Here is a 26,181-nt window from a genome sequence, read left to right as displayed (position 1 = left end):
GGCAATGTAGTGCTAAAAGGTATGGGTCTGTAATTATTATCATCTCTCTACATTTTTCTAAATAGACTTTTGTTTTAATGTTTATTTTTATGTGACCTGGGAGGTTGTACAGTGGTAGAGCAATGAACTCGCTGGCATGAAGTCCCAAGTTAAATCCTTAGTACTGCATATAAAGAATGATGCTCTGTTCTCTCTCTCTCTCTCTGTCTCACATTAATGGGGGTAGGGTGGTCTCACACATGTTAAAGCAGCACATTATCACCAACTCATACAGCTAACACAGTAATGGGTATTTCAAGTCACTAGACTCAGTGAGAAGTAACTTCTGGTCTTTCCTCATAAAGGGAATGTAAATCTGGGGCTATGAGGAAGCAAAGAAGGACCTGCCAAGTTCACTTGGCCTATCCTGAGCTGAGATGGCAGCCAACTTCGAAAGTATCTATGATTTCTGTAAAGCACTGTCAGCATCCTCTTATCTGGCTCACAGGTTCAATATAAATTCCCCTTCCCAGGCTGAGCATAGTTTTGACTTGATTCCAGCCTGGTACAAATTCCAGGCATTGGGGGCGAGCGGTAGTGCAGCGAATTAAGCGCACATGGTGCAAAGCTCAAGGGCTAGCGAAAGGATCCCGGTTTAGAGCCCCCAGCTCCCCACCTGAAGGGGGGGTCCCTTCACAAGCGGTGAAACAGGTCTGTAGGTGTCTATTTCTCTCCCCCTGTCTCCCCCTTCTCTCTTGATTTCTCTTTGTCCTATGCAACAATAATAAGAATGGCAACAAAATTGGAAAAATGGTCTCTAGGAGCAGTGGATTCGTAGTGCAGGCACTGATCCCCAGGATAACTCTGGAGGGGAAAAAAAAATCCAGGCATGTCTGCCTCAATTTCTTCACTGGCGAAATGGAACCACCCCTGGGTTTGCCAAAGGAGTCAGTGAGATAGGGCACCCAGGATATGTGTATAGAAAACAATGCCAGCGGGGGCTGGGTGGTGGTGCAAGGCGCAAAGCGCAAAAACCGGTGTAAGAATCCCGGTTCGAGCTGGGCTCCCCACCTGCAAGGGGATTGCTTCACAAATGGTGAAGCAGGTCTGCAGGTGTGTCATTCTCTATTCCTCTCTGTCTTCCCCTCCTCTCTCGATTTCTCTCTGTCCTATCCAACAACAATGACAACAACAATAATAACAACAATGATAAACAACAAGGTCAACAAAAGGGGAGAAAAAAAGATGATAATGCCAGCCACCTGGGAGGTGGCACAGTACATAAAGCATTGGACTTTCAAGTATGAAGCCCTGAATTCAAGCCTCAGCATTGTAAGTACCAGAGTAATGTTCTGTTTCTCTCTCACCTCTGTGTTTTCATTAATAAGTAAATAAATCTTAACACACACACACACACACACACACACACACACACACACACACGAACACAAGTATGCACCCAGGCCAAAATGGGGATGAGATAGGGGCTAGACTCTGATTTGATGCATTGTTCTCCATTCCTGCAGGCTCTGTTTCTGACTTGCCCACTCTCATTTCTTACCTGAGGTTCTCTCCGCCCTCAGAACACTTAAAGTCCAGGCCTGCTGGCTGGGAGCTCACAAACGTATGTAGGTGAGACAGCTCCAAGGCTCGCCAGATATCCTCCTCTGAGTAGTTGCCAAAGGGGTCTAGGTTCATTCGCAGAGTCCCCGAGAATAGGACAGGGTCCTGGCAATGTAACCAGATCTTAGTGGGAGAGAGCTCTGAATGTTTCAGAGAAGAGAGAGAGAAGCAGAACTAGAAAGAGAAAGAAACCACAGCACTGAAGTGTGGTAGGGGCTGGGTTTGGACTAGAATCAAGCATATGGCAAAGCAGTGCATCATCTAAGTGAACTATTTTTCTGGCCTGTAATTTTATTTATTAGATATTTATTATTTTTAGAAGTTTTATTTTTATTCTATTTATTATTATTATTATTTTTTTTCCATAACCCATAAGGAGCCACAGGCCCCTGGGTCAGGCAAAGAGAGAGGAGCTCCAGTGGCAGCATTCCCACACTGTCCCCAGCCCTCCAGGAGGGAGACAGCAGCTATGGGAATAGAAAAGTGTCTGCAGGGAAGCGATAAACCTCAGCTTTGCCAATCACAAAGTCCTCAGCTAAAGCGGGAACTGAAGCCACTAATCTGACTCCAAACTATTGAGTCAGCAGAAAAATACCCCCCAGAAGAGCCAGAAAAAGTGAAATCACGGCCTAGAACTGTGAAACAAGACCAGTGAGAAGGCCTGAGAGGATTGGGGGAGGGATGTTGAGGGGCCTGTGGACCCTGTTCCATTTGCAGGCCCAGGAGGTGAGGCAGCAGGCTCTGATGGGCCCAGGCGGGGCCTGCCTTCCAGATCTCTGGGGAGAGACCTCTCTAGGGTACTGATCTTGCTGTGTGCTCTGGCCCCCAGGATGGTTTTGGACCTTAAGCTACAGAACAGGGTCTGTGTGCTGGGTTGGGTTCGCACTTGGGGGATGATGGTCAGCTGAGAACGCAGGTCATGGAGGCCGAGGTTCGCCACATTGAGGCCATCGATGCGGATCTCGCCCTCTGCGGCCTCCAGGATGCGGAACAGGCAGAGGGTCATGGATGACTTGCCAGCTCCTGTGCGTCCCACAATCCCCACCTGGAGGGAAAGGCGAATGGGCTGTCAGAACATTGGTGGGGGTGTCTCCAAGCTGCCCTGCAGAGGTCGAGCTGGCCTCCCCCATCCGGTGCACTTGCTCACCGAAGCACACACCTGCCTCCACTCACCTTCTCGCCGCCGCGCACGCGCAGACTCAGCTTTTTCAGCACCAGCTCCAGGCCGGGCCTGTACCGCACTGAGTAATTCCGGAACTCCACCTTGCCCTTGGGGGGCCATCCAGGGGGAGGGCGGCTGTCCTCCACCACCCAGGGGGCCTGGCCCGGAGGGGAAGATGGGTTCTGTGTCAGAGTGACACCTTTATTCAGCCTGTGTCTCCTACTTACCCGCCTCCCTCCTGAGATCCTCTCCATCCTCACCCACTATGGCTCCTGGGGAGACCCCCCCTTTCTTCTGCGGACCCACTCCTCGGGGTTCAGTAGATCTGTTGTCTTTCTGGCTTCAATTCCCACAGAGCTGCTGCAAAATCCCACAGCCTGCCCTCTCCCAGTCTCTCCTGTGTCCTTCCTCCTGAGATGCCCCTCCCTGCCTGCTTAGTGCCCCCATTTCATCAATTATTATTATTATCGTTATTATTGCTTTTGTGGAAGCAGGGCCTTGTGCATGATTTCATTACTCTGGGCCTTTCATTCAGAGAGATAGGGATGGGGGGGAAACACTAGGGATCACTAGGGGTCAAACTTTCCTTCACTGCCATAACAAGCTCCCATGTGGTGCCAAGGCTTGAACCTGGGTTGTACAAATGGCAAATGCAAGCATCCTACTCTGTGAGTTATCTCTCTGGCCCCCATTTATTTTATTCTTCTTCTCCTTCTTTTTCTTCTTCTTCTTGGATTTATTTATTTCTCCTCCTCCTCCTCCTCCTTCTTATTTTACCAGAGCAATGTTCAGCCTAGGATTATGGTGGTGCTGGGGATTGAACCTGGGTCTTTGGAGCCTCAGACCTGAACATTTCTCTGCCTAACCATTATGCTGTCTTCCCCAACCCATTTGTTACCATTGAGTGGTATTTCATGACAAGTACTGGGGTCCCAATGGTGAAGTAGACAAAGCCTTTGTCCCTCCTGAGGCTCCCATTTTAGTGGAGGCCTGTTTGAAGGCACAGTTCATTCTGCCATGAAGCCAGCTTTGCTCCAAGACCAGGGAAGCCAGGTGGCCTGCAGTCCAAAAGCAAAGCAGCCAGTACAGACCACTTTCCGGAGGAGGTGTCAGATTCAAGAATGAGAAGCAGGGTTGGGGGCAGGAATTTTTAGGATATGCAAATAAGCAGACAGCACCAAGCATATAGACAGGGGAAATGCATCCTTGGCATGAAGAGAGAGATATCCCTGGATCAGCACCCTAGATACAGGGAGGAAGAATCTAAAGATCCTGGGGCATGGGGGTGGATGGGTAAGGGAATGAAAGTGAAGGCTGCAGTAGGTGGAGGCCAGAGGGGGCAGGCCGGGCTGGGAGGAACAGGTGGAGATGGGCAAGGCACAGCTTGAAATTTGGTGACAGAAGCCATGAGGGGATGCTTTCTAAGAGCAGGACAGCTCATTTTGTCTGCCTATCACTGAGAGGTTGAATTAAATGAAAATCTAAGAGCTTCCCTTAAGTCTGGAACAAGGAAAGGTCACTAGGGTTTCCAGTGGCATGAGAGGGCCAGGAAGCAGACTGCAAGGGAGTTCAAGGTGATGGTGAGGAGTCTTTATTTTCTAATATACTTCCTGACAGAGGGAAGCAGAGAAATGGGACAGCACCACATTGGGGAGAGGGAGGGCTGGTTTGTGCATTTAGAATGGAAGAAATTGCCTATTTTTGTGCATGGATAGGAACCATCCAATAGAGAAAGCAAGATAGGTGACAGTAGGAGGAGGGTGTCACTGATGAAGTAAAGTTCTCAAGTGGCCATATGAAGAGCTTGAGGGGCAGGCTCTGACTTGAGGAGGGACAGTTTCTATTAAATGAGAAAAGACAATGATGGAAGAAGGGACAAAGGCAGGCTTGAAAGTCTGCAGGCAGAAAGGTGGAGGGAATTCATATCTCATGACCTCTCGTCTCCTTGAAGTGGGTTGGGTAAGATCAAAGGCTGAGTGTAAGGGAAAAGGAGACACAGGGGTTTGGGGACAAAGAATCTTCAGAGCAGATCTTTCTGAAAGTGAGAACACAGGCTTCATGGTGGTGTACGGTTATAAACTTGAAGTAAAATCAGTGCAGCAGTGTTTTAGTTGCTGAGTGCCTGCAGGTAGAAGATAGATGGAGTTTTTTAAAAAAATTTTATTTATTTTCCCTTTTGTTGCCTTTGTTGTTTTATTATTGTAGTTATTATTGTTGTTGTTGTCATCATCGTTGGATAGGACAGAGAGAAATGGAGAGAGGAGGGGGAGACAAAGATAGACACCTGCAGAACTGCTTCACCGCCTGTGAGGTGACTCCTCTGCAGGTGGGGAGCCGGGGGCTCAAACCGGGATCTTTACACCCATCCTTGTGCTTTGCACCACATGTGCTTAACCCACTGTGCTACCACCTGACCCTCAGTAGATGGAGTTTTATAAGTGAGTACAAGAAAGAGGGAAAGAATCAGAGAAGGGCTGGAGTCGTGTGGTAGCGCACCGGGTTAAATGCACATGGCACAAAGCTCAAGGACTGGCGTAATGATCCGGGTTCGAGCCCCCAGCTCCCCACCTACAGGGAAGTTGCTTCAGTCGGTGAAGCAGGTCTGCAGGTGTCTATCTTTCTCTCCCCCTCTCTGTCTTCCCCATCTCTCTCCATTTCTCTCTGTCCTATCCAACAACAATGACATCAGTAACAACAATAATAATAACAACAACAAAAAACAAGGGCAACAAAAGGGAAAATAAATATAAAGAAAATTTAAAAAAAGAAGAGCAGGGCAAGGGAGTTGAGATCATTGGCATTGGTGGGCCGCAGACTTCAAGCTAGATGGGCTGATGGGCAGAGAGACAAAGGTGATTCACAGTATTGGAGGTCCCAAGTGGGGACAAAATCCTGACAGTGAAGGGCTTGCTCATGTGAACTGAGGAAAGTTGGAAAGGGTGGTTTAAAAGTAGCTGTTTAGTGACACTTGGATTCTCAAGCAGGAGATGCTGAATTTAATTTTTGCCATGGCAATGTACCATATTGATAGTATAGTTCTCTCTGATATAAATAAATAAATATTAAAAAATTATTTCTATATTTATAGAGAGAAAGTAGAGAGAACCAGAGTATCACTTGGGCACATGCAACACCAGGGATCAAACTTGGGACCTCATGCATTTATATTCAACACTTAGCCACTGAATTATTATCTAGGCTGATTTTTTAAAAAATATTAATTCTCCCATGTTCAGCAGGGAAGCAATTACAGAAGCCAGACCTTCAACCTTCTGTATCCCACAATGAACTTGGGTCCATACTCCCAGAGTGATAAAGAATAGGAAAGCTACCAGGGGAGGGGATGGGATATGGAGTTCTGGTGGTGGGAACTGTATGAAGTTGTACCCCTCTTATCCTATGGTTTAGTCAACGTTTCCTTTTTATAAATAAAAAATTAATTATTCTCTCTTTTTTCTATTTTTTGTTTGATTTTAAATAACTTTAAAAAATATCTTCATTTATTTATTGGAAAGAGACAGCCAGAAATTGAGAGGGGGGGGGAAATAAAGAGGGAGAGAGTGAGACACCTGCAGCTCTGCTTCACCACTCATGAAGATTCCCCCCCTACAGGTGGGTTCTGAGGACTCAAACCCAGGTCCTTGCACATTGTAATATGTGCACTCAACTATTTGCACCACTACCCAACCCCTTAGGCTGATTCCCCCCCCCCTTTTAAACCAGAACTCTAGTTTATGGTGGTGCTAGGGATTAGACCTGTTACCTCAGGCTCTCAGGCTTAAAAGTCTTTTTACATAACCACTATGCTGTCTTCTTAGCCTAATATATTTTTGGGGTAGAGACAGAGAGATAGAAAGTAAAAGAGATGGGGGCTGGATGATGGCACACCTGGTTAAGCACACAGGACTAAGCACAAGGACCCGTGCAAGGATCTGGGTTCAAGCCCAGGCTCTCTACCTGCAGGGGGGATACTTCATGAGTGGTGAAGCAGGTCTGCAGGCATCTCTATTTCTCTTTCCCTCTCTATCTCCTTCCCTTTCAATTTCTCTCTGTTCTGTCCAATACAATGAAAAAAATGGCCTCCAGGAGCAGTGGATTCATAGTGCTGGCACAGAGCCCCAGAGATAACCCTGGAGGCAAAAAAAAAAAAAAAAAAAAGGGAGAGAGAGAGAAAAAGAGAGAGGGTGGGGGCTATATATTATAACACTTCAGTGCCCTGGGGACTGGGCTCAAACCTGAGTCATATCCCTTAGTAAAGGACCACTTCCTTTCCATCAAAATCAAATGCTTCTCACCCTTGCTCCTTTGACCAAGTTCATTTCTTTGGCTAGAATGTCCCCTTGCCCTGATTAACCCAGCTGAATGATCTTTCTTTCTTTCTTTCTTTCTTTCTTTCTTTCTTTCTTTCTTTCTTTCTTTCTTTCTCTTTCTTTCTTTCTTTTTCTTTCTTTCTTTCAATTTTATTTATTTTATTTTTGAGAGGGACGCAGAGAGAGAAAGACACAGAAACACCAGAGCACTACTCAGCTCTGGCTTATGGTGGTGCAGAGGGATTGAACCTGGGACTTTGGAGCCTCAGGCATGAAAGTCTCTTCACATAACCATTATGTTATCTACCCCCTGCTTTCTTTGATCCTGCTTTCTTTGGAGGTTATCAAGTGTTCTTGTCATTCGTTGCACAGCCTGGCAATATGTCTTACCCTCCCACTAAGTCAGAATCAGCTTGAGGACAGAGCTTATCCTGCTCAACTCAGTACCCTTTATTCCTCTTAGTATAGACATGGCTGAGCTCAGCAGAGCTGAATGAATGGATGAGTGCCCACACCTATGGACATCTAATCTTTGACAAAGGGGTTCAGACTATTAAATGGGGAAAGCAGAGTCTCTTCAAAAAATGGTGTTGGAATAAATGGGTTGAAACATGCAGAAGAATGAAACTGAACCACTGTAATTCACCAAATACAAAAGTAAATTCCAAGTGGATCAAGGACTTGGATGTTAGACCACAAACTATCAGATACTTAGAAGAAAATATTGGCAGAACTCTTTTCCGCATACATTTTAAAGATTATCTTCAATGAAACGAATCCAATTACAAAGAAGACTAAGGCAAGTATAAACCTATGGGACTACATCAAATTAAAAAGCTTCTTCACAGCAAAAGAAACCACTACCCAAACCAAGAGACCCCTCCCAGAATGGGAGAAGATCTTTACATGCCATACATCAGATAAGAGTTTAATAACCAACATATATAAAGAGCTTGCCAAACCCAACAACAAGACAACAAATAACCCCACCCAAAAATGGGGGGAGGACTTGGACAGAATATTCACCAGAGAAGAGATCCAAAAGGCCGAGAAACACATGAAAAAATGCTCCAAGTCTCTGATTGTCAGAGAAATGCAAATCAAGACAACAATGAGATATCACTTCACTCCTGTGAGAATGTCATACATCAGAAAAGGTAACAGCAGCAAATGCTGGAGAGGGTGTGGGGTCAAAGGAACCCTCCTGCACTGCTGGTGGGAATGTCAATTGGTCCAACCTCTGTGGAGAACAGTCTGGAGAACTCTCAGAAGGCTAGAAATGGACCTACCCTATGACCCTACAATTCCTCTCCTGGGGATAGATCCTAAGGAACCCAACACATCCATCCAAAAACATCTGTGTACACATATGTTCTTAGCAGCACAATTTGTAATAGCCAAAACCTGGAAGCAACCCAGGTGTCCAACAACAGATGAGTGGCTGAGCAAGTTGTGGTATATATACAGAATGGAATACTACTCAGCTGTAAAAAATGGTGACTTCACCGTTTTCAGCCGATCTTGGATGGACTTTGAAAAATTCATGTTAAGTGAAATCAGTCAGAAACAGAAGGACGAATATGGGATGATCTCACTCTCAGGCAGAAGTTGAAAAACAAGATCAGAAGAAAAAAAAAAAACAAGTAGAGCCTGAAATGGAATTGGTGTATCGCACCAAAGTAAAAGACTCTGGGGTGGGTGGGTGGGAGAATCAGGTCCAAGAAGGATTCAGAGGACCTAGCGGGGGGGGGGGGGGGGTTGTATTGTTATATGGGAAACTGGGGAATGTTATGCATGTACAAACTATTGTACTTACTGTTGAATGTAAAACATTAATTCCCCAATAAAAAAAAAGAGAAAGAAAAAGAAAGAATGGATGAGTGGCTGAATGAATGAATGAAGAATCACTTAAACAAATGGCCTTCATGTATAGGGATGATGAGCCACCAAGAACCCTTTTCCAACAATTCTAGACTCCCCCTTTCCCAGACACGTCCCAGTACCCACCTCTGTCTCTGTCTTGGAGTACTCTTTGACTCTTTCCACAGCCACAATATTAGACTCCAAATCGGATATCATCCGTATCATCCAGTTCAGAGACAATGTCACCTGAACAAAGAGATCAAGACATGAGTAGGGTCATCTCCTTTGAGACTTGGGGGGAGGAGTTCACACTCTTTGGTTATGCTCCTTATCTCATCGAAGACTCACTTGGAGCTGGGCAAGCCCATAGTTGTACCAAGAACTACAAATGTATCTCAGGCTGTGATGGTACAGATGTAACCATGTCACCCAGTCCAGTGATTCTCAAATGTTTATATGTGTATGAAATATTTTACAGGGGCTGGGTGGTGATGCACCTGGTTGAATTCACATTATAATACACAAGGACCTGGGTTTGAGCCCCCAGTCCCCACCTGCATGCGGAAATCTTTGCAAATGGTAAAGCAGTGCTGCAGGTGTCTCTGCCTTTCTCCCTCTCTATCATCCCCTTCCCTCTCAATTTCTGGCAGTCTCTACCCAATAAATAAAAAAAAAAATAATAATGATTAAAAAGAAGAAGAAGAAGAAGCCAGAGGAATTACTCTGTTCTGAGGTTTTACAGGAATACTCTGGGAGCTTGGGCCACAAGACAAACAGAATGGTCCTGCCTCTGTAACATGTGTGCTCAACCAGGAGCAGCACTGCCCAGCCCCTCCTCTGGCTTCTTACAACACTGTGTTCTTCCCACCACAAAGACCTGGCCACCCTAGACTCCAGTCTCCATGCTTGCCTGAGTGTTTACAGTCCCAGCAAGCAAAGCCTGTGGTTGCTCCCCATCCTTAGCAGAACATGATCCTTAAGAGATACTTGCGGTGGTAGGGGTGAGTGGAGCTGGTACAACACCTGGTTGAGGGAGGGCACATGTTACAATGCACAAGGACCTTGGCTCAAGTCCCCAGTCCCTGCTTGCAGGGATGAAACATCATAGGTAGTGAATTAGTGCCGCGGGTACCTCTCTTTCTCTCACCCTCTCTCTCTTGCCTCTAAATTTCTCTGTCCTATCAAATGAAAGAAAGGGGGGTGGAGGAAATGGCCTCTGGGAGTGGTAGGTTCATTGTGCAGATGCCAAGCCCCAGCAATAACTCTGGTGGCAAAAATAAAATATAAATAAAATACTTGTGATAACTCTATGAGCCTGCTCTGAGGCCTACCTGTAGGGCATAGGACACAGAAAGGCCCACCAGGCCTGGACTCAGGCTTCTTCTCCCAATCACAGCAAAGAGGGCAGAAAAAAGCACAATGCAGTTGGCCAGAAACTCCACTCGAACTCCCAGCCACCTGTGGGGATCAGACAAGGAGGGAATAGAGCAGGTGCAGCAAAGAGCAGCTTTCTCTTTAGAGGGACGAGGCTCTGGGACACTGTGTCTCTTGCAGAGACGCTGGTGTGTGCTCCAGGAGGAGCCAGGGGCTGGGGAGGAGGCTTCTTCTTCTTCTTTTTATTTATAAAAAGGAAACACTGACAAAACCACAGGATAAGAGGGGTACAACTCCACACAATTCCCACCACCAGAATTCTATATCCCATCCCCTCCCCTGAGAGCTTTCCTATTCTTTATCCCTCTGCGAGTATGGACCCAACGTCATTATGGGATGCAGAAGGTGGAAGGTCTGGCTTCTGTAATTGCTTCCCGCTGAACATGGGCGTTGACAGGTTGATCCATACTCCCAGCCTGTCTCTCTGTTTCCCTAGTGGGGAAGGGCTCTGGGGAAGCAGGGTTCCAGGACACATTGGGGGGTTGTCTATCCAGGGAAGTCTGGTTGGTATCATGGTAGCATCTGGAACTTGGTGGCTGACAAGAGAGTTAACATATAAAGCCAAACAAATTGTTGACTAGGGAGGAGGCTTCTGACCGGTTAGAAGAGATGGAGGGGTAGCAGCTCCTCTGGTTGGTGTCCACTTTAGCATCATTGATGGTCTCAAAGTCCTGAGTACGGCCATAAGCCCGAATGACACTGGAGCCTGTCACTGTCTCTGAGAAGTGGGAGTAGATAGGTGAGCGGCTGATGGATTCCAGCCGCTTCAGTTGCCTTGATGTGGCCACATAGAACCGCTGATGGAGAAGGGAGAGAATTTGTGGTGAGGACCTTGTTACTCCCAGCTCAATTTTGCATGCTCTCTGAACCCATTGATTCCTTGTGGGGCCCAGCCAGCCCCCCCCATCCCCATAAGCCCTTGCTCCTTTCCCTTACCCACAAGGACTTTCGATCTGTAGTCCTGATGAGGTTCTGTGAACTCACCCCACTCTTTCCCTCTGGTGAGCTCTGCTCACTTTTCTAGGGCATCTCCTCCAGAAAGCCTCTGCAGGTTCTGACCTTTCACCCTTTGGGCAGGGATGGGAGGTGAGGGGATTTGAAATTGTACTGATCTCAGTTGATCTCATAAGTCAGTCAATGGCCTGTCTCGACTTAGGAGCCCTAGTAATGTGTTTACACTGAGAAACATTTTTGAAAAACTTGCAAAAAATTAGTTAAAATTATATTCTTTTCTCTTTAACGATCTATTTCACTTTTGCCTTTCTTTCTTTCTTTCTTTCTTTCTTTCTTTCTTTCTTTCTTTCTATTTTACCTCCAGGGTTATTGTTGGGGCTCAGTGCCTACACTATGAATCTACTGCTCCTGGAGTCTATTTATTCCCCTTTTGTTGCCCTTGTTATCGTTTTTGTTATTTATTTATTTATTTTCTTATATTTATTTATTATTTTTTAATTTATTTATTCCCTTTTGTTGCCCTTGTTGTTTTATTGTTGTAGTTATAATTATTGTCATTGTTGTTGGATAGGACAGAGAGAAATGGAGAGGGGAGGAGGAAGACAGAGAGAGGGAGAGAAAGACACCCGCAGACCTGTTTCACCACTTGTGAAGCGACACCCCTGCAGGTGGGGAGCCAGGGCTTGAACCAGGATCCTTATGCGGGTCCTTGTGCTTAGCGCCACCTGCGCTTAACCCGCTGCGCTACAGTCCGACTCCCATCGTTGTTGTTATTACTGTTGTCTTTGTTGTTGGATAGGACAGAGAGAAATGGAGAAAGAAGGGGAAGACAGAGGGGAGAGAGAAAGACAGACACCTGCAGACCTGCTTCACCGCTTGTGAAGTGACCTCCCTGCAAGTGGGGAACCGGGGCTCAAACTGGGATCCTTGCCAGTCCTTGCACTTTGTGTCATGTGTGCTTAACCCTCTGTGCTACTGCCCAGCCCCCTGCTATTTTTTTTAAAGTATTGATTGATGGGGGGGGAGAGAACACACTAGAGGATCACTCTGGCACATATGATGACAGGGATCAAACTTGGGACCTCATGCTTACAAGTACTCTACTCACGGCACTGCCTCCCAAGTCTATATTTCATTTTTCTCTCTCTCTTTCTCTCTCTCCTTTCTCTATCTTGTTCTTTCTCTTCCCTCCTTTTTCTCAATCTCTCTTTCCAGAGCACTTCTCAGGCTTATGTTAGTATTAGGTGTTAAACCTGGGAACTTGTAACCTCAGACATAAAAGTCTGTCTTGCTATCAGTGAAACTATCTCTCCAGCCCTTACTTCCATCTATTTGATAGATACAGTTTTACATAAGAGACAGAAAACCTAGAGCAGCACTCTAGTACATGTGAGACTAGAATTCAAACGGGAAGCATAACCGTCCTTCCTTCCTTCCTTCCTTCCTTCCTTCCTTCCTTCCTTCCTTCCTTCCTCCCTCCCTCCCTCCCTTCCTCCCTTGTTTCCTTTCCCTTCTTTTCTTCCTCTCCTTGATTCCCTTCCTTTCTAGTCCGTTTTCCCCTTCTTTCCTTCCTTCTTTCCTTCTCTCTTCCTCTCTTTCCCTTCCTTCCTATAAAGACAGAGAGGCAGAGAAAGAGAGTGAAAGAGAACACAGCATGGAAGCTTCCCTCAATGTGGTGGAGGTTAGGCTCAAACCTGAGTCGTGTGCATGGCAAAGCAGTGCACTATCCAAGTGAGCTATTTCTCTGGCCTTGTATTCTTTTCTTAAAGAACCTCTCCCCCGCCTCAGCTATTTAAGCTTCAGCCCCATTCAAGTGGATGCCTCTAGCTTCCATCCTTTTACCTGTGGACAGCCAGGGTCTTATACAGTGTGTTAGGAATCCAATTCCCAACACAAAGCACAGTCTTTAAACACAGGGGCCCAGCTTCTCTATGCCTTGTGAATTATCTTCATCGGCTCATTAATTCATGGCAGGACAGGAGCTGTATCTGAATGTTAACCCGCTGGGTTAAAGACATTCATACACATATGTGTTTAGATATGTATAAAGAGAAGGGAAAAAGAATAGTTTCTTTTTAATTTTTTTTTAAAAAGAAGAATAGTTTCAGAGCCATGTGGTAGCACACCTGCTTAAGTGCACACACATAATGGTGTGCGAGGACCCAGGTTCAAGCCCCTGTTCTCCATCTGCAGGGGGAAAGCTTCATGAGTGGTGAAGCAGGGCTGCAGGTGTATCTGTATCTCTCCCCACCCCCTCTCAATTCTCTCTATCTCTATCCAATAATAAATAACTAAAAATTAAAAAAGAAAAATAATTTCTCAATCTGTTTATACTATATTTTATTTAAATATCCTCAGCAGGGAGAAATTGCAGAGCCAGAGAAAATTTACAAGAACTCTCTCTCTCTCTCTTTTCTTCTGATAGAGACAGAGAGAAATTGGGAGTGAATGAGATGAAGAAGAAAGGAGAGAGAGACACCTACAACACTGCTCTACCACTCACGAAGCTTCCCTTCTGAAGCTGGCGACCAGGGACTTGAACTCAGGGCCTTGTGCATGGTAATGTGTACACTCTACTAGGTGCACTACCTCAGCCCCCAGGGACTTAGTTTTATCCCAGCAATAGCCTGGTGAGGTAGGTTCTACATTATAGGTGAGGAAAATGAATTTCAAAGAGGTGAAGTCACTGACTACTTCCCTGACACTATTCTAGCGGCAATGAAAAGTCCCAGTGTCTTTGCTCACATGGAGCCAAACCCACAGAGGCCACGCCCGCCACGCCCACCCTCCCCAGATACCTGTACAAAGATGTAGATAACAACCAGGGGCAGGATGACCACAGCAAAGAGTGGCGTGCTGGCCACAATGACCACTATGGTCGAGAGGGAGTTGTAGAAGGAGGTCAACAGCATGAGGATGTTGGGCACCAAAACCTCATCGATGACACTGATGTCCCTGGAGAAGCGGTTGAGGATCCGGCCTGACGGTGTGGTATCAAAGAAGGACTGTGGGGAGCGAAGGTTGTTGTGCAGCAGCGTCTGGTGGAGTGAGCGTGCAGCTTGGAAGCCACCCATTGCCATTGCCAAGGCGCCCAGCATTACTAGGAGCCCTGCAGAGAACACCAATTCGAAGGCATGTAAGTAATTCTGTGTTCAGAGCTGCATTCTTCACAGTAGCCAAGGTGTGAGAGCTACCTAAATAACCAAGAATGGATGACTGGGTAAGGAAGTTATGGGAGAGGGCTGTGGGGAGTATGTGTGTGTGGCGGCAGATTCCCAGGCAGGGGATCCTCTAGGATGGGCCAGGTAGGCTGGGAGGAGGCAGAAAGGTCCAAAGGTGGGGAACTGCTGTGGTGGCTTAGGGTTGCATTGGGGCAAGACAATGGCTATTTATTTATTGGATAGAGACAGAAAAATCAAGAAGGGAGGGGAGACAGAGAGGGATAGAAAGAGAGACACCAGGGAGCTGGTGGTGGCATACCTGGTTGAGTGCACATGTTACAATGTTCAAGGACCTGGGTTTGAGCCCCCAGTCCCCACTTCCAGGGGGAAAGCTTAAGGAGTGATGAAGCAGTGCTGCAGGTGTCTCTCTTTCTCCCTCTCTATCTCCCCCTACCCTCTCAATTTCTAGCTTTCTATCCAATAAATAAACATAATTTAAAAAAAATGTTAAAGCATTTCTGAAAAAGAAACCCCCCCCAAAAAAACATTAGGGATCAGGTGGTGCACCTTAATCAGGGTCACTACAGTGTGCAAGGACCCAGGTTGAAGCCACTGTTCTCCACCTGCAGGGGGAAGCTTCATGACTGATGAAACAGGGCTTAGGTGTCTCTCTTTCTCCCTCTCTATCTCCCTCTACCCTCTCGATTTCTAGCTTTCTATCCAATAAATAAATACAATTTTTAAAAATGTTAAAGCATTTCTGAAAAAGAAAAAAACCCAAAACATTAGGGATCAGGAGGTGGTGCACCTGATTAAGAGCACACACTACATTTGCAGGGGGAAAGCTTCACAAGTGATGAAACAGGGCTGCAGGTGTCTCTCTGCCTCTTTCCCTCTCTATCTCCCTCTCTTCTCAAGTTCTCTCTGTCTCTACCCAATAATAAATATCTTTTTTAAAAAATAACATTTAGAGGTCAGGCGGTAGTACAGTGGGCTAAGTGCACATGGGACAAAGCACAAGGACCAGTGTAAGGATCCCAGTTCGAGCTCCCAGCTCCCCACCTTCAGGGGGGTTGCTTCATAGGTGGTGAAGCAGGTATCTGTCTTTCTCTCTCCCACTCTGTCTTCCCCTCCTCTCTCCATTTCTCTCTTTCCTATCTAACAATGGCAACATTAATAACAATAACAATAATAACTACAACAATAAAACAAGGACAACAAAAGGGAAAAATGTGAAAAAAATAACATTTAAAAAAAGGTTAAGAGAGAGAGAGGGACAGGGAGGGAGATAGAGATAGAAAGAGACCCACAGCACTGCCTCCCCAGTCATAAAGCTTCCCCTTGCAAGTGGGGCCCAGGGGCTTGAACCCAGGTCCTTATGCAAGAACAATGGTTTTGATGGCAGTGGAAGACTCAGAGAGAAGGGTATGGTGTGTGTGTGTGTGTGTGTGTGTGTGTGTGTGTGTGTGTGTGTGTGTGTAGTGTCTTACAGCCTAAATGTGAGAAAGAGCTTGTCTCTGTGGTCTCACCTTGCAGAATCCCCAGGGCTGCGTAGACACCTAGTCTCATGGAGGTGCTGTTTTGTTGGCCACCCAACATAGCCTCATTGGTCCAGTCACTGAGCCACAGGTTGGCCCCAATGGTAGCCGCACTTTGAACAGCATACAGCAGACAGACAGCCAGTGTGGTGCACAGCCCCACAGCCTTTGCATAATCCCAGAACACACTCAGCTTTACCTGCAGGGGCCATGGAGGTCAAGGGCAGAGGACTCTCTTGAGCCTCAGCACTGGGGCTGCCGGAAGTCCTGCCCACCCTCTCCAGGCCTCCTTGTCTTTCCTACTCACGGTTCCCGTCTCTGCCTTCTCTTCCTGGATCAGCACCCCACTGGCCTTTGCCTCAGCTGCCGGTACCACCTTTTCTGATGGGCCCAGGCACCTCCGAGGCACAGGCTGACTCTGGTCCTCCCCTTCTGAGGACAACACACTCCACTGTCTGTGGAGACAGCTGGTCAGGCCCCGAGGGGTGGCCTCTGACACACCCTGGGGAGACAGCCCCAGGAGTAGGGCTCAGGCCACCATCTCTGGAGTCCCCAGGGGTGAGAGTCAAAGGAGCCCCAATGCCACCTCTAGGGGTCTTTGAGCTCTGGGGAGCTTACCTCATAAACTGCTGCTGGGCCCCATACATGACTGATTCAGTATCTGTTTGGTCTGTGTGAGTGCTGAGTGTGTCTTTGATCAACTGCATCTCTCCGTCCTCTGCACTGTCCAGAGCTATGGCAGTGGCAGGAAGGTGACAGGTCAGTGGGCTCCTTCTGCAGGTTCCCAGCAAACCTCAAGCCCCCCTCCAATGCAGGGGTCCAAATGGTTAAGAATGAGCAGAGGTGAGAAGGACTGAGAAGGCAGCAAGCAGACAACAAGAAAAACAAATGGCCCATTTTGTGTTGGGGGTATAAAAGCAGTAAGAAAGATAGGCTAGAGAAAAAGAAACACTTTCCACCAGGGACTATGGAGCTGGAAACTCAAATACAAGGCTCGGGAGCGTGGGCTCTGGCGTCAGACTGGCTGAGCGTCAGTCTCACTTCTTCCCTGCATGAGTCCAGGCAGGCATGTAAAATGAGGACAATGGCAGTGCTGGCTTCATTGTGTCATTGCAAGGATTAAAGGAAAGAATGTGTGTCAAGTGCTTGGCAAGGGGCGCTGGGTGATGCCCAAGACAAGATAGCTGGATGTACAGCAGGAGGCAAGAACAGCCAGATGAACAGTCCCTGAGACGCCCAGTGACTCTGGAGTGGTGGGGTGGGGAGGGGATACAAGAGTGCAGGAGGTCAGAGTGTAGGGGAATGGGTACCGGGCCTGCCACCCTCTGGGAGCTCCTCATCAGGCGCGTAGTTGTGGAGGAAGTTGGCGAAGGAGCCATTGTGCTCCAGCAGGGCTGTGTAGGAGCCCACTTCGGACACCTGCCCGTCAGCCAGCACGATAATGAAGTCTGTCTGAGGCAGGAAACTGATGCCGTGTGTCACCAGCACCCGCGTCTGGGGAGATAGTGACAGGTCATCGTTACCGCCTCCCTCAGCACAGCCACAGGGCCATGGAGTGAGTGTGAGGTGCCAATAGAAAGGAACTTGAATGGTCACACTAGCCAGTCAGCCCATGCTCCAGGTAGCTGCTTTTTGCCTTTGGGGTCTGTTCCCTATGGTTTCTTGGCAACCCCCTCACCCTAAATTCCTGCCTCTCAAGTCCCCCCCAGCCCCAGGTCTCATTCACCCTACTCCATGGTCTTTCGCCAGTCTCTTCCGGGGTCCTACACTCCTCCCTACCCCCCAGACTCCCACAGTCCTCACCTTGCCAGCCAGCATCCCTTCTGGTCCAATGACTTGGTCAAAGATATGCCTGGCCACATGGGAGTCCACAGCTGACAGTGGGTCATCCAACAGAAAGATGTCAGCATTACTGTAAACAGCTCTGGCCAAACTGATCCGCTGCCGCTGGCCCCCAGATAGGTTAATGCCCTGGAGGGGTGGGAGGAGGTATGGAAGGAAGGTGGGTACTAGGTAGAAGGAGTGGTAGCTCTGAGTCCTCCCAGGGTAAATGGGACATCCTTTTCTCTTTGTGACTGCCTTCTTAGTGATCTGGGAAGCTGGCAATTCCCAGGAGGTTTTATTTTATTTCATTTTTTCAGAGCACTGCTCAGATTTGGCTTATGGTGGTGCTGGGGATAAACCTCAGAGCCTCAGATGTGAGTCTTTTTGCATAGCCTCAATCCTCCAGGAGGTTCTCACTAGACCCAGGAACCATCACCTGTGCAGTTTACAGATGGTTTTCATAATAATTATCCTATTTGGTTCTCATATCAGGCCTCCTATGACCAACTCCATTTTCTAGATGAAGGAATCAGGGCCTAGACTCAAAAGATTTTGCCCAAAGTCCTGTTAAGGGCAAAAGCAAGATTGGAAACCTAGCAACACTCTCATAATCCATCAATATTGTGATTGTTCAGGGGCAAAAGAAAGGGAAGGTCTCTTCTTAAACTTATGGTGGGGAAACTGAAGCAATAACATCAGGGATGGGCTCAGAGGGCAGACACCAGAGGTACAGTGTGCTTTCGTTTACTTTCTTCCTTCTTTCCTTTCTTTCTTTGTTAAAAAATATATATTGCTACTGGAGCTCAGTGCTTACATAATGAATCCGCTATTCCTGGCAGCTGTTTCCTCCCTTAAATTTTTTTTTTCTTTATTTGATAGGACAGAGAGAAATTGAGAGGGGAGGGCAAGATATGGGAGGGAGAGAGATAGACACCTGTGGTACTTGTTTCACTGCTTGTGGAGCTTCTCCCTTGCGGATGGGGAACAGGGGCTTGAATCCAGGTTCTTGCACATCAGGTGCATGACCACTTGGTGCCCCAGTCTGTTTTCTTACCACCAACTTTGTTCACTCCTTCTAGAAAGCAGGGCCCAATTATTTGGAGTTCCCTGAGAAACTGACCCCTGGGAAGAGTAAATATAAGGTGGGCATTGAGCTGGTGAGAAGGGGCAGGGGGATGTTCTCCCCTGTAGTGACCTCCATTGTGAGCCTGCATTCAACCAATTATCCTTTCTCCAGGACCTCCTCTGTGCTGGGCACTGAGTTGGGTTCTGGTGTATGAAAGATGGGAAGGGAAACATCTCTTCCTTGAACTCCTGCTGTTGCTAGACTCAGACCTTCACATTGCCCCCAGACTACCACGAGAACTTCCTCATTGGTTCCTCGACTTCCCACTTACAGTCAGGGAAGCTTTGTAAGATGCAATTTCTAGAGTCCTGGGAGAGGCTCTAAGGTCCCAAGTTCAGTCCCTGGCACCACCTAAAGCTAGAGCAAAACAGAGCTCTGGGTAAAAAACAATAAGTGCAGTTCCCATTCCTGCTTAAAACCCTTCCCTGACAAATTGAGCATCAAGATAAATAGGGATGGTAATGGATATAAACCATTGACTCCAATAAAGGCCATGAGCCCACACTGACTTAAAGAGAGTAATGACTTAGTTAGAAAAGGAGGGAAAAAAAAAAAAAGGAGGAGGGGAAAACTTTTTCTTAGTGTAGAATGCCAGCTAATCACTCTAGAAGGAGTGGAGTTAGGAAATCATCACTTGGCAAACATCACAGTTATCACTAACTCAGGCAAGGAGCGTCCGTGAAAGTGATGAAATGAAATCATCCGTGAAAGATCAAGTAATCACACTGAACATTGCCAATAAGACGCTAATCAACACCATGTGTCTCCTGATATTTTGCACCAAGAAGGACACAACAGGCAGGGGATATAATAAAGAGGCAAGGCACTCTGAGGTGCATCCCTGAGGCCCCAGAGGTCCCAGGTTCAACCCTTGGCATAAGCATATGCCATTGCTAAGCAGTGCTCAGGTGTCTTTCTTTTTCTCAAGTAAATAAATTGAAAACAAAAAAGAAGACCTGAATATTATTCTTTGGTGTTTCTTTCTTTTTTTCTTTTTTTAATTTTTTTAACTGCTCAGCTTTGGCTTATGGTGGTGTGGGGGATTGAACCTGGGACTTCAGAGCCTTAGGCATGACAGTTTGTTTGCATAACCATTATGCTATCTACCCCCGCCCTGGCATTTCTTTAAAAATAGTTGTGATCTGACTCTCATCATACTTATGCTAAAAGTCTACAAAATCACTGACCCCTAGTCTTCAAAAGTGTTGAGGTCCTAAAAGACATATGCCAATGAATTATCCAGACTGGTAGCAATCTAGGAAGAAAACAGTCTAAGAAAAGAAAAAGACAGTACTAGGAGTCAGGGAGATATGCAGCAGCAGTATATAGGTCTTGTGTGCAAGAGATCCAAGGTTGAATCCCCAGTACCAGAACTGAGTAGTGTTCTGGAAAAATTGAAACTATCTGCTACACCACTGGTGCAGCCCCTTTGGAAAACTGTATGGAGAATCTTTAAACAAATAAAAATGGAATTACCTTATGATCCAACAAACCACTCTTAGGCATTTATCCAAAGAACATGCAAACACTACTTTGATGGGAAATATGCATTGCTATGTTCATAGCTACATTATTCACAATAGCCAAAGAGTAGAAGAAGCCCAAATACCCATTAATTGATGAATGCCTAAAGAAGCTATAGAGTAGGGAGTCGGGCGGTAGCGCAGCAGGTTAAGCACAGGTGGTGCAAAGTGCAAGGACCGGCATAAGGATCCCGGTTCAAGCCCCTGGCTCCCCACCTGCAGGGGAGTTGCTTCACAGGTGGTGAAGCAGGTCTGCAGGTGTCTATCTTTCTCTCCCCCTTTCTGTCTTCCCCTCCTCTCTCCATTTCTCTCTGTCCTATCCAACAATAATGACAACAACAACAATAATAACTACAACAATAAAACAAGGGCAACAAAAGGGAATAAATAAATAAAGTATATTAAAAAAGAAGCTATGGAGTATATAGTTCATGGAATACTATTCTGAAATCAAAAAAGATGATATTGTGTCATTTGGGAGAAAATGGATGGAACTGGAGGTTATTATGTCTAACAGCATAAATAAAGAGATGAAAGACAACTGCCAGATGATTTCACTTATATGTGGGATCTAGAGATCTGATGCACATGTACTTGAAGAAGAAGAAAATAAAACAGGCAAGCAAACTGTTTCTAAAACTTATGAGAACTATAATGGTTAACCTTGGGAGATGGGGGTTAGGGATAAAGAAAGTTGGTTGTGGGTGTGGTGTGGTATATACACTGTAATCTTGCAATCTTGTAATCTACTATTAATCACAAATAAAGAAACTATAATAAAATGAAAACTAAAACAAAGAAATAAAAAGGCATCACTGGGACAAATGACCTTGTTTTTGGTGTGCTGGGGCAATGAATTAATTTTAATTTTTAATATTTATTTATTTATTTATTTTGCCTTTTGTTACCCTTGTTTTTTTATTATTGTTGTAGTTATTATCATTGTTGTTACTGATGTAATCATTGTTAGATAGGACAGAGAGAAATGGAGAGAGGAGGGGAAGACAGAGAGGGGGAAGAGAAAGACAGACACCTGCAGACCTGCTTCACCACCTGTGAAGCGACTCCCCTGCAGGTGGGGAGCTGGAGGCTTGAACCAGGATCCTCACACCGGTCCTTGTGTTTTAATTTATTTATTATTCAACAGACAGAAATTGAGAGGAGAGGGAGAGATAGGGATAGAGAGACAGAGAGACACCTACAGCCTTGCTTCATCACTTATGAAGCTTTCCCCCTGCAGGTGGGGGCCAGGAGCTTGAACTAAAGTCCTTATACACTATAATATGTGTGCTTAACCAGGTGCACCACTACCTGGCCCCCTGGGTTGACTTCTTTAGAGGATGAGGCAGAGAGAGGAAGAGATGACATAATACTGAAGCTACCCCAGTATCAAAGTACTATCTCATATTGTATGCTGGGGGATTTGAAGCTCAGCCATATATAAATATGCCATTGGAGACTCACACATGCCCAATTTCATAGCTCCAGGTGGATTTCCCCCCATATATTTATATGTATATATACACAGAGAGACACACAGAGAGGGGGACTACCACAACACTGAAGTTTCCTCCCATATGGTGCTGGGGCTTGAACCTGGGCTGAGTGCATGGACAGACAGATACCCTATCAGGAGAGTTATCTCTCTGGCCCATAGACAATAAATAAGATAACAATATTGTATCAATATAAAATTTCTAGGCTTTATAATCTAATTACAGTTATGAAGAAGGGTACCTTTGTTTTGAGGTTCCATATGCTGAAATCTTTAGTATAAACACAAAAAAATACGAGTTAAGACCTTTAGCACAAAGCATAGAGAAAAGGATCCATGACATTGAGCTTGTATTTGTTAAAGATCTACTGACTTGTTTATTTTATTGAGAGAGCTCAGAGGGCCATTCTGTCATATGCAGTGCTGAGTGGAATTTGCTCTGTTTGATGAACCACATGGTATATGGCAATGTACTTTGGGTGTAACACCAAAATAAATTATAAGTAAAAATAGAAAAATTGGATCAAGAGTCTGGCACAGTGGGTTAAGCACCGGTGGCGCAAAGCACAAGGATGGGTCTAAGGATCCCGGTTCGAGCCCCTGGCCCCCCACCTGCTGGGGAGTAGCTTCACAGGCAGTAAAGCAGGTCTGCAGGTGTCTCTCTTTCTCTCCCCCTGTCTTCCTCTCCTCTCTCCATTTCTCTCTGTCCTATCTAACAATGACATCAACAACAACAACAACAATAACTACAACAATGAAAAACAAGGACAACAAAAGGGAAAATAAATAAATATATATATAATAAATATATATATAAAGAAAAATTGGATCATTGGACTAAGACAGTACTCAGGAACGACTAGTGCTGATCAGGAAATTTGCCACCTGAGACACACCACTTCCAGGTCCGAGTTTAGCAACAAAAAGACTGTTAAAAAAAGGGAAAAAAATCATGGCCCAGGAGGTGGCGTAGTGGATAAAGCATTGGACTCCCAAGCAGGAGGTCCTGAGGTCATTCCTTGATAGCTCAAGTATCAGAGTGATGTCTGGTTCTTTCTCTCGTTCCTATCTTTCTCATAAATAAATAAATTCTTTTTTTTTAAAAAAAAAAATTTTCTTTTAAAAACAAAAAAGGGAAAAAATCGCCTAAGACTCACCAGTTTACAATAGTGGGTTCTCAAGTCTCCATTGCTGTTGCCCCTCAGAGGCTGGAACAGCAGCAAGGAAACCCTATATTGGCATCAAGGGCACAGAACTGGTGAGTGACTCAGGATAAAATCTATCCTCCCGGTGATCCAGAGGTGTGGATGTGGAGTAGGAGCCTTTTTGCATAGTTCTCCTGATAGACTGGAAAGAATGACAAAGAATCACTTGAAGACTAAAGAATGCAACCGGCATTTCTTTGGGGACTCACTAGGCCACACAGCACTGCTTGGCTCTGGTTGGCAGTTGGTGGGGGGTAGGGGGGTGGGATCAGTCCTAGAACTTTGGACCCTCAGGCATGGGAGTCTCTTTGCATAACCATTGTGCTATCTGTCCTCTGCCCTGTTTTATCTCTAGGTTACCAGTCAGTAATTAAGCTAAAAAAAAATCTACTTAAGTTAAAAAAGCTCTCTGATTGGCTCAGGCTCACATAGCCTTTAGGAAGATAAATCACAGACAATCCACTATAAACATAACAAAGGTTTAATAGTCACTGTGCTTCACCTCAGGGATTGAGATTAAAAAACAAACAAACGGGAGCCTGGCGCGGTGGGTTAAGCGCAGGTGGCGCAAAGTACAAGGACCTGCGTGAGGATCCCGGTTCGAGCCCCCGGTTCGAGCCCCCGGCTCCCCAGCTGCAGGGGAGTCGCTTCACAGGCAGTGAAGCAGGTCTGCAGGTGTCTGTCTTTCTCTCCCTCTCTCTGTCTTCCCCTCCTCTCTCCATTTCTCTCTGTCCTATCCAACAACGACAACATCAGTAACAACAACAATAATAACTACAACAACAATAAAAAGACAACAAGGGCAATAAAAGGGAAAATAAATAAAATTAAAAAAAAAAAAAAAAAACGGGAGTCAGGCGGTATCGCAGCGGCTTAAAGCGCAGTTGGCGCAAAGCACAAGGACCAGCTTAAGGATCCCGGTTCGAGCCCCTGGCTCCCCACCTGCAGGGGAGTCGCTTTTTAAGTGGTGAAGCAGGTCTGCAGGTGTCTGTCTTTCTCTCTCCCTCTCTGTCTTCCCCTCCTCTCTCCATTTCTCTCTGTCCTATCCAACAATGACGACCTCACTAACAACAATAATATCTACAACAATAAAACAACAAGGGCAACAAAAGAGAGTAAATATAAAAAAAATTTTAAAAATTAAATAAAAAACAAACAAAACCCATAAAGATTTTTGCAGCTGTGAACTCTTTTTTTTTTTTTTTTTTAAAGATTTTATTTATTTATTTATGAGAAAGGTAGGGGAGAGAGAGAAAGAACCAGACATCACTCTGGTACATGTGTTGCCAGGGACCGAACTCAGGACCTCATGCTTGAGAGTCTAGTGCCTTAGCCACTGCGCCACCTCCTGGACCACAACAGCTGTGAACTCTTAAGTACCTTATTTAGACACAAATCAGTCCAGGCAAGTATGATCAGTGGATTGAAAGGTAGTGAAGGAGGGACCCTTCAAGACTTTAGAAGTAGAGCTCAGCATAAGGAGATGCTGTATTGGGAGTTGGGTTGTAGCACAGCAGGTTAAACGCAGGTGATGCAAAGCACAAGGACCAGCGTAAGGATCCTGATTCGAGCCCTGGCTCCCCACCTGCAGGGGAGTCTTTACAAGCAGTGAAGCAGGTCTGCAGGTGCCTATCTTTCTCTCCCCCTCTCTGTCTTCCCCTTCTCTCCATTTCTCTCTGCCCTATACTACAATAAAACAACAAGGGCAACAAAAGGGAATAAATAAATAAAATAAATATTTTTAAAAAGAAGGTGCTGTATAAAGGTCTTCTATAAACAATGACAACATCACCAAAAACATGCTATATATCAGAATATTCTAAAAGCTTGGAATAATGGCATTAAAATATCTTCAATCTATAATATCAATAACCTGAATTCACCCATTAAATTCACAGAGTAGGAAGATGCATCAGAAAACACAACTCTCCCAGAGGGATAGAGAATGGGAAAGCTATCAGGGGAGGGGAGGGGATATGGAGATCGGGTGGTAGGAATTGTGTGGAATTGTACCCCTCTTACCCTATAGTTTTGTTAATGTCTCCTTTCTTAAATAAAAAAAAAAAAAAGAAAATACAACTCAACCATATGCTGTCTCCAGGAATCCCACTTAACTCAACAGGACAAACACAGACTTAAAGTAAAAGGATAGAAAATTATTATACAAGCTAATAGATGACAAAAAAGGGCAGGAGCAGCTGTTCTCCTATCTGACACAATAGACTTTATAATAAATAAAGTAATAAAAGATAGGCATGGACACTACTTAATGGTCAGAGGATCTGTCAACCAAGAAGACTTAATAATCATTAACATCTATGTACCCAATGAGGGGCCATCTAAATATATCAAATATCTACTTGAAAAAGCTACAATAAAAAGACAACAAGGGCAACAAAAGGGACTGTGATTGGCCTATTCATATTTTGTAGTTCCACTTTGTTTAATTTTAGAAGTTTGTATGTATCTAGGAACTGGTCCACTTCTTCTGGGTCCTCTAGCTTGGTACCATAGAAACCAATAAAAATGAAGACACAAGCTATCAAAATATTTGGCAGATATGGCAGTACTGACAGGGAAGTTCATAGCCATACAAGCACACATTAGGAAACAAGCTAAATGTTGGCCCTTGCGCTTTGTGCCATCTGCGCTTTAATCCGCTGTGCTACTGTCCAACTCCCAATACATCTAATTATTTTTTTTAGTTTTTAAAAATTATTTTTTAAAATTTCTTTGTTTTTAATATTTATTTATTCCCTTTTGTTGCCTTTTTCTTTATTGTTGTAGTTATTATTGGTGTTGTTGTTGGATAGGACAGAGAGAAATGGAGAGAGGAGGGAAAAACAGACAGGAGGGGAGAAAGATAGATACCTGCAGACCTGCTTGTGCCTGTGAAGTGACCCCCCTGCAGGTGGGGAGCCGGGGGCTTGAACTGGGGTCCTCGCACTTTGCTTTGCTCCACCTGCATTTAATCCGCTGCGCTA

General features: G+C 45.5%; 1 protein-coding gene across 1 annotated transcript in view; it reads right to left on the bottom strand.

The window, feature by feature from the left end:
* ABCC3 (ATP binding cassette subfamily C member 3) overlaps nucleotides 1-26,181 on the bottom strand; it is a 66,637-nt gene that overhangs the window by 8,379 nt on the left and 32,077 nt on the right. Inside the window, exons 18-29 of the mRNA XM_060204892.1 lie at nucleotides 17,828-17,995; nucleotides 17,335-17,518; nucleotides 16,643-16,757; nucleotides 16,332-16,479; nucleotides 16,016-16,223; nucleotides 14,124-14,434; nucleotides 10,969-11,168; nucleotides 10,269-10,395; nucleotides 9,082-9,183; nucleotides 2,776-2,922; nucleotides 2,489-2,647; nucleotides 1,541-1,707 (exon numbers count right to left, since the gene is read on the bottom strand). Coding sequence (XP_060060875.1) covers nucleotides 1,541-1,707; nucleotides 2,489-2,647; nucleotides 2,776-2,922; nucleotides 9,082-9,183; nucleotides 10,269-10,395; nucleotides 10,969-11,168; nucleotides 14,124-14,434; nucleotides 16,016-16,223; nucleotides 16,332-16,479; nucleotides 16,643-16,757; nucleotides 17,335-17,518; nucleotides 17,828-17,995 — 2,036 coding nt within the window. The remainder of the gene's footprint in view (nucleotides 1-1,540; nucleotides 1,708-2,488; nucleotides 2,648-2,775; nucleotides 2,923-9,081; nucleotides 9,184-10,268; nucleotides 10,396-10,968; nucleotides 11,169-14,123; nucleotides 14,435-16,015; nucleotides 16,224-16,331; nucleotides 16,480-16,642; nucleotides 16,758-17,334; nucleotides 17,519-17,827; nucleotides 17,996-26,181) is intronic.

Source organism: Erinaceus europaeus, chromosome 12, assembly GCF_950295315.1.
Source record: "Erinaceus europaeus chromosome 12, mEriEur2.1, whole genome shotgun sequence".
Classification (NCBI taxonomy): Eukaryota; Metazoa; Chordata; class Mammalia; order Eulipotyphla; family Erinaceidae; genus Erinaceus; species Erinaceus europaeus.
The sequence above is the reverse complement of the archived record's forward strand: the minus strand, read 5'-3'. Positions and strand labels throughout refer to the sequence as shown.